The sequence below is a fragment of the Solea senegalensis genome, linkage group LG12 (genome assembly GCF_019176455.1).
Source record: "Solea senegalensis isolate Sse05_10M linkage group LG12, IFAPA_SoseM_1, whole genome shotgun sequence".
Classification (NCBI taxonomy): domain Eukaryota; kingdom Metazoa; phylum Chordata; class Actinopteri; order Pleuronectiformes; family Soleidae; genus Solea; species Solea senegalensis.
Window position 1 is genome coordinate 5,550,229 of NC_058032.1, and position 14,146 is coordinate 5,564,374.

General features: G+C 39.9%; 1 protein-coding gene across 1 annotated transcript in view; it reads right to left on the bottom strand.

Moving 5' to 3' along the window:
* Nucleotides 1-7,654: 7,654 nt before the first annotated feature.
* glra4a (glycine receptor, alpha 4a) overlaps nt 7,655-14,146 on the bottom strand; it is a 36,614-nt gene continuing 30,122 nt past the window's right edge. Inside the window, exon 9 of the mRNA XM_044039469.1 lies at nt 7,655-9,244. Within this exon, the coding sequence (XP_043895404.1) occupies nt 8,957-9,244 (288 nt within the window). The 3' untranslated portion in view covers nt 7,655-8,956. The remainder of the gene's footprint in view (nt 9,245-14,146) is intronic.

Here is a 14,146-nt window from a genome sequence, read left to right on the forward strand (position 1 = left end):
AAACGACGTGAATGTTAAAGTGAGAAAGATTTCGTTGGGTTGTGCTCTCTGCAAACTGCAAACAGCTTCATTGTGCATTTATTTTGGTGCATTTAGGCAAATAATGCAAGTTCAAGACAGGAGAAATATTGACATATTCAGAGTAGGAATTTGGAATTGAAGGTACTTCAACCCTTTTCAGATCCTGATTGGAATCCATATATAAAGTTGTCTGGAAAACAAGTGTCTGTACGCCCTGCAATGACGCAATAAACTGGACCAATCCATTTTTTTTTTTTGCACATGCAAAACCTACCAAGTGTAAAACCTACCAAGTGTATTAATGGGGCTTTGCACAACGGTGCACCAGGATGAACATCGGTGCTCCTTTATTTAACCAGGTAAAAAGCCTCATTGAGATCCAAGAGTGACCTGACCGAGAACAACACAAACATACGGAAGCCCTAAAGGGTCATGCATACATCATTTTATTTCCTCCGTTTTCTCTTCTTTCTAATTAATTTGAGATCTCGAGAAAACAAAACGATAGTCGAGTCTATTTAATTGATGCAGGAAACATCATTCAGTGTCGCAATGTAAGAGGAGCAGGAGACTATCAATCACTGCATTACATAGCTGTTCAATCTGCTAGAATAGATAATGTACACATTAGTGTGTGTCATCTAAGAAGACGGTTAGCAAGGCTTCAACCCGATGTTGTCAGTGACTACATAGTTGACCAGCTACGGGGCCCCAGGGCGTCTCCATGGATACCGGCCAGCATGACATGTCATGTGCGATGGAAAGGTTTCATTTCATTCATTATCTCTCAAATTAATTATCTTGTTAAAACGGAGGAAAAATATCTCGTTGTCATGAGAAAACGGAGGAAAATTATCTTGTTATCAATAAAATGTGTATATGTATGTATGACCCTTTAGGGCTTCCGTACAAACAGACATTTATGTGAGAGAAAATTCTAATCTTCAGCCGACTTTAAGTTTAATTACTCACACATTCTTATAACCAGACCTGGTGTTCAATATAAACAGCCATAACTTACAATAAGACACAAACAAGGCCTCCCTAGATTCCAAGGCACCAGGCATCTGGACCGGATACTCTATCTCAAGGCTGATTAACTATTCGTACCAGATGTCCTCAGATCTGAGCTGTCTTCAATAAAGTCTTTCAACTTAACTCACCACTGACTCCTGAGGTTCCATCATTGGTCATCTCGCCTGATAATCTAAAATCTCTGTAACTATCATACACATCAAACGAATCAAACACAGCATCCAACCAAAAAAAAATAAAAATACAGGTACAGTTTCTAAAATGATCTCAGACAAAAGGTTTGGAAGCAGTCACATCCACCAAGAGAGTTCTCCCTCTTAAACTCCCCCACAGAGATGAGTTCTGACATGTCAGCCAAGACATGTATTACATAGGATTTGTTATATATATACTGTATGTGTGTGTTTGTGTGAAGTGGAGGGGGCTGTGATTTCTTTATTGTCCTATTGTCCAGTCTCTCACCGAGCTGCTTGTGGGTGTTGTGAGAGCACAGAAGGGAGGGTACAGGGGTTGACAGTTGAAGATTTTTTAAAAATACAGCCTGTTCAGTGTGTTTAGAAAGTGTTTTCCCTCCAACCAGCATGTTGGCTTCTCCTCCTCAGGATCTTACAGGTGCAAATTAGTATCCCTCCCTCCCTCCCTCAGCCAGGAATAATTACCAATTTGCTCCTATTGGTGTACGTAAAGGGCAACTCATGTATGATGATGCTGATTAGCCGACATATGAGAGAGGATGCAATGACTGGAAATATTTTGTAGAAAAACTGACATTTGTCTGAGGAGAGACTGGAAATTGTTTTAGTGATAAACAGGATTGTTTTTGCTTTTCCCCTCAGACATTAATATGTGCTGATAACCTGTCACAGGTTACCGCACAGAATTTTAATAATGATGAACATTACAGAGTCTGCATCGGCCTGGGCTCTGAGTACAACCTGCAGAGGAGACACAACATGCACACTGCATAAGATTCAGGACACGGCCGTGGCTACAGAGGAACAGCTGCTTAATTATAGGATTTTATAAAACCTTTCATGATGAAGCACGATGGTGACAGCATTTTCTCGCAAACTAGACATTGTTGTATATTGAGTATATAGTTTCCCAGCATTGTATAAATCCTGTTGATGTATGTTTGTACTGCACCAAACACGTGTATTAGTTTCTCAGAGGGGTGGACATATTTTGCCGATAATCTCCCAAGACGGTCGAGTCAGACTCTACTTGTATAGATTTATTTAAATTGTAAAAACAAGAAACAAAAGCAGTCACAAAGGCAGCTTTTTAAAGTCACTGTGAAGCAACGTGTTGATCAAAATATAAGTGCTGAAGAGTGAGTTCACTCTCAGTGCATCAGAATTTCAAAAAAGCAAAGCTGCAGAGGGCGGAAGCCTCATTGAGATGAGGATTGTAGTGTCGCATCAACTAAGCTCAAATGATCAGTCTGCAGAATGACCTCAGGAGACGAACATGTAGTCTCTCCGTCACAGAAGTGGACAGAACAAATGTAGAAACTAGTGTTTTACTCATAGTTGGATACTGGAGGAGGAGAAGAAAGATTTTAGTACCTCGTCTTTGCCTTCATGTCCACATACACATGCATTCGCTGCCAGATTTGCAGGGAGGATAAAGGCTGTGAGCTGTCATTCTCCCTTGCTTTCATGGGCAGAAAAAGCTAGTGTGGATCTTGCCTGACGGACAGGTAGAGAAAGTCTTGTTTACTTAAATAGCACCAAGAGCAGAGACGCAGTGTGGATGAGGGATGGAATGGAAATCAGCAAAGTATCATGCACATGTAGTCGGTACTACATGTGGAAGAAGACAATAGCCTGGTATCAAAGTACCAACATCACAATGTAAAAACATTCCATTATGAGTATAATGCACATTAAAGTAAAACAACTGGGGGCATTAATAGTAAAATGTTCTATCTTAAGTGCTTGTGCTGCGGGATGAACGGATATACATTGATGTGTAAGTCACTTTTTGCTTCTTCTGCTGCTACTGTCAACTTAGACAAGTGGTTATTTAAAAGAAACTAATTATATTTCTCTTTTTCTTTTTGTTGAAGTACTAACAACTCAGACTTCTGGATCACGACAAGGGCCCAATTTCACAAGTCATTTTACGTCTTCAACTTTCATGGGGTACTTCTTAAAATAATCGTAATCTAAATAAAACAACAGACTATCGCTGTCAGAGGAGGAAAAACACCTTTGAAGTCAATGTGTTCAGCTGAAAATAGAAATCACACACCTTGTCGGTGGATTTCTGTATTTTAAATACTCTCTTTTTTTTTAATTCAACATGCCATTATAACATTTACCTCCTGCTTACTTGTGTGAGATCTTGTTTTAATGTCCTCCTGTCAATTGGATGCTTTACACTGCACTACAAGAAAGCTGTTGCATTTCGGTGGCATCTTTTTTTTTTTTAATGAAGAATTGCTGTCACACCTAATTCAATCTCCACTAAGCTCTTGACAGGGAATTCTGAATATTTTATAAAGCGAGGGAATTTTGAAAAGGGAGTTGACATAATTCTGACTGGTGCCTTTTCTCCCCGCAGGAGGATTGGACAGCGACTGCAGTAAGTCCTTGTTTCTCCTGTTGGCACACAAAGGGAACTCAGCGTGCATGTGTCTATAACGGGAATCCATATTAAACCCCAAAGCTGCAGTTTCCCCAGCTGTAGGGCTTCCCTCAGATGTTGGCATGCAGACGTGCAGTCGGGGATTAGTGGTAATCAATCCACACAGGATTGTCTGTATGCGTATATACAAGGATGTACAGTGCTTCCTGAAATGTGTTTTTCCTTGTGCTGTTCTCAAAAGCATGTCATCTTGACACATGATTCTTATCATGCAGATTGGACAAGAGGAAAAAAACAGAGATGCTGTAAGGTGATGCAAGAAGGGGTTTGAAAATAAATGTGGACTACTGTAATGAACATTGTTGTCCTGACTCATGTTAAGAGAGAGAACTTCTTCTCAGCCTCTTATTTAGCTGGCGATTTGTATGTATAAGGTGCCAATAAAGCTTGAATTCAAGTGGAAGGAACCAGTGTGCAGGAGGAACATAAATGTATGTCTCTTACACTTTACTGACTTCAGTCCACAGCAACACTTCCAATTGTTTCTTAGCACACTTTGATTCCCTATTAACCCAGCGCATCATCCAGTGTCTGGGGCACTAACATGGGCTGTTATCTATCTATTAAGGGAGGAGGCACAAGAATCAGAACGGGAAAATGGGAATGAGAATGACCAGCCTCGTTTGAGAGGATAGAAAGGAAACACTTTAACTTGAACTCAAACACTTGTTACAAACAACACATTAAACCTTAAAGCAGATGGACAACAGCATCAGAAGACTACACTACTGCCACTTCAGTATGTGTTCTGTGTTATCTAATTGAGTGTTTAAAGACTTCCATATCTATCTTATTTTACACTTCACATGATAGTTAAAATACCAAATAACTAAACATGTTTGTATGTAATTATTTGTGTGTCCAATAGCAGCATCACATTTGCTTCCGTCTCTGTGCCTTATGCTCAGTTTCGGACAGTGTGACCTTTTTGGCCGCATCCAGGAGCTCATTATGCACTTTCCTCTGTACATTTGCAGCGCGCCAACAGAAATGATCATGCACTGTGTTTGGAAATGGAAAGGTCATATTTCAATGATGCACTATAATCTTGGCATCGGCTGATGGGTCTGCTCAGAATTTTTGTCTTCAGGTGTCAGCTGCAGGCAACTGGACCTGCTCGGGTCAAGTTGAAGAGGTGAAATGTCTTCAGTTTAACTCAAACAAATCCATTTTCCTACAGTGTATTCCAGAGGAATATTCATCTTAAAGCATGGGTTAAATTAGCACAACTCATCCCATTCTGCGATGGTATGATCATCTTATTTAGACAATTTTCTTGGGAAAGTTTCACTTTTGAGATCTTATTTTCTATGCACACAACTAAGGAACTGTAAATCCCAAAGGAAACAATCAATCTCAAGGAAATTTGCATTCATCACCCAGGCATGGCTATATAGAAACAAATTTATAGTATTTTAGTACAAGGAAATCTGTCTCTATATTTTGCGTGGCATTCACTAAGTTTCCGTCCATAATCCAGCATTGAAGCCGGCAGTTTCCACTTTAATCACTAATGCATTCAAAGTCAAATTAATACATCACTGTCAGAGGAAACCAATATTTTCCCCACGGCTGCTGCGTCCTCATCCAGTCGTTTGCAAAGATATGTTTTCCCAGAGACGCAGGATCATTTATAATGTTTTGTTACTACATGATTTACTTTTTAAGATGTTAGTTTTATTATTGATTTTGTTATTGTTACTGTGGCCACTGTTTTTTTTTTTGGGTTTGTTTCTTAATAGCAAATCCATTAGTTAATTGAATTTGCCGTTTTCATTTCTTAAGGTTTCTTTTAAGATGCCACAGAACAAATTTAAAATAAATTGCTTTCATTCATATCTGATCAGAAAAAAATCCTATAAGAGCAACCAAGGAGAAGAGCAAACCATGGATCGATAGAAGCTTCTGTAATGTATTGCACAGTGCTGTGGTGAAATTTCATTATGTGTGAAAACATAGCACATCGGGGTATTGTACTGTTTTGTGACCACGTATGTGTTTTTTATGCATGTGAAGGGTAAGAGGCTAAGGGACAGCAGTATTGATTGCAGGTCTTAGGCTGCTCTCTGAAAGCTCACACATCAGTTTTAGCTCTGGCACCAGTGACATTCAGCTGAAATGAGGAAAAGGAGGGCGAAGCATGTTGATTATCCCCGAGGGAGACGACAAGGGCAAGCCTTGGATGTGGCGACCGGCACGAAATGTCTCTCTTCTTCTGTCCTCTTCATTGTATGTTCATTTATAAACAATAAGACGTTGTCAACGTGTATGTCAACATGAAGCATTTCCTGAAAGGAGCGCTTGAAATGAACGCCAACGCACAGCCAGCATCACAGTTAGAGTCTAAAGACTGCCGGAACAATGAATATTTAATGTACTCATTTGGGTCCAGCCCTCCATTGGAGGATTACTTTATAGATCAGACACTTTATAGCTGTGGGTTTCTTTTCGATGTTTTGAGGAGACAGGAGACGCGCTGAGGATTGTGTGGGTGCATTTTGTTAAAACCATCACGCTCTCGGGATTTTGTGCGTAATGAAAGTTAGTGCGCGAATCTCGTCAGCCGAGCTACGGCCCTGCATTATTGGAATCCATCAGTCTCCTGCGTGCGCCCTTGAAATAATACAGCGTGTTTTTCTGAAAGAGGCGACGGAGCATTATGAGCCAGAAATGACAGACTTATTCAGCTCATTCTCTTTGTCAGTCAGAGTTTGTGGATTTAGAAATCATTATTTTTGCCATAATATGTCATGTGCTGTTTCTGTTTTCTCGTACTGATTCGAAGTGAAGGGAGGAAAAGTTGTTCAGGTCCCAACTGCTTTGTTATGTTTTGGGTTGGAGGTTTTGAGCCGTTCAGTTCAGTTTGAAAAGTAACAATCATCTCAGTTATATTTCTATTCACAGAGAGAGTTCTCTATTGCAATCTTCATTTATTCTCATAACATGGCCACTGTCACTTCTTAGCTGTTGTTACCCTGGATGCAGTCAGCTGGTCTTGTTTGATGTAATAGTGCTACAACATGCCTAACGTGTGAGCTAAACATCTCCCCGGCTTTCTGCCTTCTGTTCTCTTGCTCCGCTGTCACGTGCACCCTCCACCTCCCAATTACCACCAAGTCGTCACAGTCTCGTAGGATCCGCCGTTCATTATCCTTCATCAGTCCCATCACCATCTATGTCTGGGATTTTCCATGTCACTGCTCAGAAGCAGAAGTGTTCAGCTTGGATAGCTGTCCCGTGTCCACAGTCTATTTAAAGACTAGAGTCTAGGTCAAGGGGAAAACATGAATACTCTGCTCATAATAAACCACAGCAACGCAAACATTTTAAAGGTTTATGGTCAGGAATGACAGGTCAGGAGCATAGGATGGTGGGATAAGAAAGATGATGAGAAAAAAAAGTTTTAAAAATCACACTGAACAAAAAATGAATTGCGACCGTGCCAACTGTGATCAGTACAAAGGTCACCGGCAATTTAACCCCAATCTGAATGTCCGTGGACTGGAGGAGGCTGTAGCAAAAGTGGGATTCAAACCACGACCCCTCTTGCTTTAAGGTAATATCATGAGGCCCTTGATATTCTTTACCTGTCAGGTTAATGCATTACCTTTGCAAATGGGAAGAGCAGACTTTAACACCACTGTGAATAGACTTTGAGGATTGCTTTTAGAATTTTGTTCAGCGTGTATGTATCAGGCTGGACGTGGACTCTAAAGCCCAGCTCACAATCTCAGTGCGAAGGAAAAAACAAAGGTTTCCAAAAGCACAAGGCAACAAAACATACAAACATGATGTCAAAAGGCTTCTAGTAATGACTCTTTGGATAAGGACACTTACTGGTCGGCCGATGAGACGAACTGGCAACAGACGCAGGAAACACGCAAGCTAAAAACACAGGTGGAGGGCTAACGATCAACAGGTGAAACACATCAGGTAATCACAGTGGAGAGAAACTTTACAGGAAGCAGACTCTGAAACGAAAGGCAATGGAAATTGTTTCAAAATAAAACGTGAAACAGACACAGGAAACACAAGACTACTCAGAATGTTACAATATACTGTGTGTGCATTTGAATTAATTGCCATTAGAATTGGAAAACCAAGTGGTTTGCAGACTCATTAGTTCATAAAACCACCCTCTGATTTTCTATTTAGAAAAACAAACAAACAAACTCCTTGCTCCCACTCCACTGCATCCCCACATTTCCAAACCTTCAGAGTCACTCTCCAGAGACTGAGGAACAACAAGATCTTGCAATTTCTTCAACAACTTTGCCCACAAGTCCACCCTGACTGATTATGCAAGTGTATGTGATTCCACAGCTAACAATTACGGCCATTATTGACAAAAAGAGATGGAGCCACTGATGTGATTACTTATTTTACATCTGCAGCGTTTGCGAGGATGGAATTTGATTTCCACCTTCGGTTTAAGGTTTTTTTTTCATTGACTCCTTGGGGATGGGCTCTATTACAGAACTCCAATGAAGAAAACATCATGTGCGTGACGCATTTCGTCTGTGACTAAATTACCAATACACAGAAAAACACATTTCTTTTTGCGACGTTGTTTTTCAAAGTAATCAATCACATCTCCAAGTTAAACAGGAACAAAAATGATTTCCTGGCAGAATAACAATTTATTTAAATTTAGACAATAAGAAGTACATATTTGTGCTTTGTGCAGTTTAATGAACAGCTTTGTGTATATACACTTTATACACTTATACATATATATATAATCTCTTGTTACAAGTAGCTAAATGTAATCATCACCACCTATTGAATAATCATAAATACCAAAGACCCTTTTCCTTCCCCACATCTATTATACCCATTGATAATCTAAATATGTTTTTTTTTAATAAAAACTTTTTCTTTTTTATTCTCAAAAACATTCATTCAGAGATGCGCAGTGTCAAAATTCAAGTCAGTATATCTCATTCCGCCAGGATCAACATTAACTTCTCTAAACGTTCAAGCAAACATTCACAATTATCACCAGTTGACAGAGAGAGACAAGCACACTGGCCTGAATCCACGCAGCTTCACTTTGACTTTCCTCGTTATCACTCTGTCCGAGATCCTGATGACGCACCTGAGCACAAAGTTGTTGTTTTGTTTTTTTTAAGTAGTAGTTGGAAAAAAGCAGATCTACCTCTCGACACTGTAATGTAGATCTGACAGGCAGTTTTGGTTCTGAAGAAGAAAAAAAAAATGAAGCATCTGGGGTCGGCAGAGAGCGTTTTTACAAATTTGCATGGACGTCCTCGTGTCGCAGCACTTTGAAGGTGATCCAGTAGAAGATGTTGAATATGAGAAAACTCAAGGGAAAGACTGCTCTGGATACAGTGTCAATGCGCTTGGCCCGGTCCACGAAACGCTTGTGAATTGTGTCTTCGTTGCACTCGGTAACCACGGGTGGCGGCGTGAAGACAGTGGCCCCCTCCACGGCGACACCGTCCTTCTGCAGGCAGTGACCCAGTCCATAACCCCGGAAGTAAAAACCTCGGCTCTCCCTCATCAGTTCGTCCTCCTGTGAAATCAAGCATAGAAAACAAACAGATTGGCCTCTGGCTGTCAACAAAAATTAGCTTATAGCTTTTCCTATTTCCTCTCAGTGGCTGGTTCCCAGTTGCATTTGAGGTGTAGAAGCACAAAAGGTTAGCAGAGTGCAGCACTTTAAGGACGTGCACAGAAAAAGTGGAGCAAAAACAAGAGTTTTTTTCCTCTTTTAAGGAGACACTCTCTGCTCCATGCACTGTGTGTGCTCTGAATGATGATCACGTTCACCTCAGATGTTCGTAGTGATTTTTTCTCAAAGCTCAATTCTCAAACATCCAACATTTTGTTTGACCTAAAACCTAAAAATTCTTCATACAAATCCTCGAAATCCTAAAACTTTAACTCTATGAATGAAAACTTTATTCAGATACTTTACAGTGTTTGTGTAGGTTTGCACGACACAATGTTGTTATTATATTATTATTTTTGACTGCCATTTTGGTTCTCAAACTTTTGCTCCAACGTTAAAATACAGTGGTCTAAATATGCCAAGCAGGAGGCAGATTTATTCTCTCTATAAGATAATTTGCTCTCTTATCATCCTCCTCTTCCTCATAGTACTTCACACACTGGTATAGTGAAATTAGATTAAGATGGAGCGAGAGATACAGTGACTTGTGAACTATTATTACACTCCGATCTCATACCCTGGTATATACAGAACAGAACAGGATTTTCTTCCAAGAACCACCAGAGGAAGCTTGTGTAACCACAGTTTGAGAACCATGAAACAAAACTTGGCAAGGAAAGGTTTTTTTTACTGACTAGTGAATGTTATATTGTTAAAACGGACCTTCATAGCAGTGATATCTCGAACAAAACTGAACCCTCTGGTTTGTTAAATATTGTCAGGTTTTTAAGTTAAAGAGGGGAATCCGAGGGCATCTCATCAAGGAGAAAAAAAAATTATAATTCTGGAAGTTTATCAAAAAAAATTAACCTCCATCTCTCCTTCGAAGTTGCAGAATGATATACTTTTAAAATTACCTATTAATAAAAAGTCATCCACACCAAAAGAAGACAAAAACTTGACCTGAAGCTTTGATGAATGGTGGGCACGCCTCTCTTTTTTTCCCTTCGTCTTTTTTAACAGTGGGCGAGACACTGTTCCTGCCCTCTGAAGAGAATATTAATAGACACGCAGCTTAACTCTGACAGCCCTCTGACACCTTGAGAGACTCATTTTAGCAGAGGGAAGTGAAGATGTGGGATCTAAATTGGATGATTAGTAGTCAGCGTGAACGGCCCTGAAAGCTCTGATCTCTGCATTCCCTCCGTTCTGCTTCTTTTGTAACGCTGACCCTGGAATCGCTCTGGTTCTCGGACAAACTTCACCTCACGCTCGTGGACACAGACTTGGCTGTGGGACGCTATGTGCTTCTGTCAAAGAGGGGTCAAAGCTACCAGTGTATCTCACACCTGTCTCCGCCTGTTATTTCGGTGTTGAGTTGCTTTGACACAGTACATTCACTTAGTGCTTTAAAAACTTTGCCTACCTCTGATCTCTGCCAGCTGCCCTTTACTTGCACTTCTTCCTCCTCACAATCACCTGGATATGAGTAACTCTATATTGGGCTAACCATCTCTGTTGCCCCAATGACAAATTACAGCATACAAGAGGGGGACGGGGAGTAGTAACTCTACGAGCACAACTTAATTATCCCTCCCACTCTTTGCTAAACGATACAGTACATCATGTGCTAAAGTCTAATGGTGCGTTTCTCTAAAGATAATAGGTGCTCATTGTCTTTGGTCTGTGCTCTCTGCAGCACACACACAGTTTGTGATGTGTTGGCATAAGATCAGTTGAGACTATCCCCTGTTATGATTGTGCTCTGTGCTACTGTGAAAGTGGTTCTTTTGATCAGTGACAATCTGTTAAAAAACATAAAGGAACAGTTTGGCATGCTGGAAGATTCTTATTTGCTTTCTTACAGAGACTTGGACGAGAAGTTTCATCCCCGTCTCTTAATGAAAGAGGCCTCTCCATACTTTATACTCCATAAGCAGCTGTTTGGTTTATCCATACAAACCTGATCATTATTCCAATAAGCTGTACACTGTGTATATATGCAGTAGCGTACATGGGCAGATGGAGCTCGGTTGACTAGCATAAACTATACGGAACCTGAATTGGCTTCAAGGCTACATGTGCCAGCTAGTAAGCTTGGCACAAAGACTGCAAACCTGCTTTACTTTGTCTTTCTAAATATAGTTTTTACACATAAAACAGAAATATCAGCTGTTAATTTATGACTTAACAAGGCTTATTCATTCAATCATTTGTTTGTTGTCTTTTGCTTTGCTAAACTACTGCCACCTGTCGGCTAACTTCACACAGCAGCGCAGCTGGGTTTCCCATTTTAATACTTTCCCCACAATGTTAAACTATTTCTTTGAATGAGGCAATAATGATTTAAAAACACACATTATTGGAGATTGGAGAACATATGTGAGAAGAAGAGGAGCAAATTTGTGTTTAAACTAAAAAAGCCTTAAGATAGAATAATGATAGTAGAATAAAGGGCAAAGATTCTAAATCAGTAATGTTAGTAGAAAAGGGCAGGTGTTGTTAAAAAAAAACAAGGGGTTATTACAGGGTGAAACCAGCACAAAGTTGGATCCATTGTGGGAGAAATGCCAGGCTAAAGGTGAAAGTTTCACAACACCATTAATTTGGGAGGCTGGAGGCACAGAAAAAAAGTTTGAAGGTCAGGGTGAGACACTGGGGTCAATTTTTTTACTCCGGCACAGACGCCGCAGTGCTGATTTAGATTCCTGTAGGTTGAGTTGTTACCAGGGATGTCAATCACTTTCTCGAACAACTCAACACTCCCAGGCTGAGTAACACCTCAAGTAGGAAGGAAGGTAGATAAATTTATTGTTATTAATATTTTGATGCAAAACATGAGGGACTACTGTGCAATAAATAGAATAGAACAGAACTTTATTGTCCTCCAAGGTGGAAATTTGCTTTTGGCTCACCAACGCAAAAATCATAAAAGGAGACGCATACAGCAAGTCAACAACAATAAAACAACACACAGTAACAAAAAAAAAAGACACAAAAGAAATAGGAGAAATAAACACATGTACAAAAAAAAAAGGGAGAAAAGTTGCTTTTAACTAGAAAGACACGGTGAGTGTGATGACACTGGACAGAAGCCAATTCAAGCTATTTCTCTAAAGACAATTTGTAGTTTTGAAGGCTGTGTGTATAGACAGTGCGTAACGTAGTTCTTTAATATCTCCAGTGGTTTTTCGGTCAATCACAAAGGTGGATAAGTGCATCGATTATGCCTGGTCAGTGTGGGATTTATACATCAGACTCCCTTTCTCTCTCGGGGACAACACATCTGGTCACACGTCAATACCGTTCAGATGGATAGTTTGCGACTTCAGACTCCTCAGTGGGAGTAATTGTGCAACTGATGTGAATTGGGGAAGTCTTTCCTTCCACAGGCCATCATTTCTCTCTTCTGTATTGATGCAGGAGGGCAGACGGCCCAGTAAATCTGCTGGAATCTTCTTATAGGGAACCTTGCAACAACTGAGGGAAGCTGCCCAGTCTGTGAACAGACTTAATGCTTTTATTTTGATAATCTACATTCAAGATACCACTTAATATATCCACTCACTAATAACTTAATTAATATTAGAAAATGGCAATTAACACATATTTCTGTTCATTTATAATATAATAATTACTGCTGTCTTTATGCATCATGAAAAAAATATGTGCTATTTGTCTATTTCCTGTGATGGCTGATCTTTGATCTCAAATGTAAGAAGAAGGAAGAGAAGAAGCCGCAAAACACCCACACCCACATTGAGTGGAGATCGATGCAAGCAATAAGTTCTACGCAGAAAGTCTAATTTTAAAACACTGCCCGACTGACCTGGTCTACGAGACGAGGGCAAATAACAAAAGACATAAGAGAGATATAACTTATACTTTGGCTCGCTGGGGAGTTCTAAAAACTGTCGTCAATTTAGCTTTGTAGAAGACGAAGGTCTACGAAAAACTACGCTTACAGTGAGTAGCACAAGGAGACAGATCTTACACTCATCCCATGAGAGGAACTGTAGCAGACAGAATACAGACATTATGTGAGGACATGGAAGATGAAGACGCTCGACACTTACAAGAAATCACTGGACTTCTGTGAGTAATGAGTTGGATTGGAAACTGCACTCTGTTTGCACTAATTTGGCCTTAGTTTTGTATTTGTTTGTTTACAGTATGTCATGTGAGTGCGTTTCACGTGAAAACGAAACGTGGGAGAGAATCTACAGTATGTTTAAACTTCATTTGTGTTAATTCTACATTACCTCTGTGATGTAACGATGCGATTAATCATGTGAGCATACTTTTATTTCACTACATATGATTGTCATGTCCCTGCCGTCTGTAAAGGATGCCTCTTTATAACAGTTTTAACCATTTTTTCAGCAGTTTTAGAAGCTGTCCTGTCTGTCCTCCTGGCTTCTATTAACCTCAACAAATGTCATTTGTTGTTGCATTTATTTGTTTTTATTCGTTGTCTATGTTTTGACTCATGTCTGTGAATCAAATTGCCCCTCAGGGATAATAAACAAACCTTGAACCTCAATCATTTTTTTTAATAATAACACAACGTCAACAGATTAGCCCTTGCTTGATTATTATTGATGATAATACATCAAAATTACAGGTCGCAACCGAGAAATATGTCAACCCCAGTATAAACAGATCACAAAGGAAGGCACTTCGCAGGTCGTTGCTCACCATGGAAACTAGCTGAACTGAATTGAGACGATCTTCCTCAAATAAATAGCGAATGACAGCCAGCTGTAGTGTTGATGTTTTCAGCTCCTGAATATAAAATGTTCC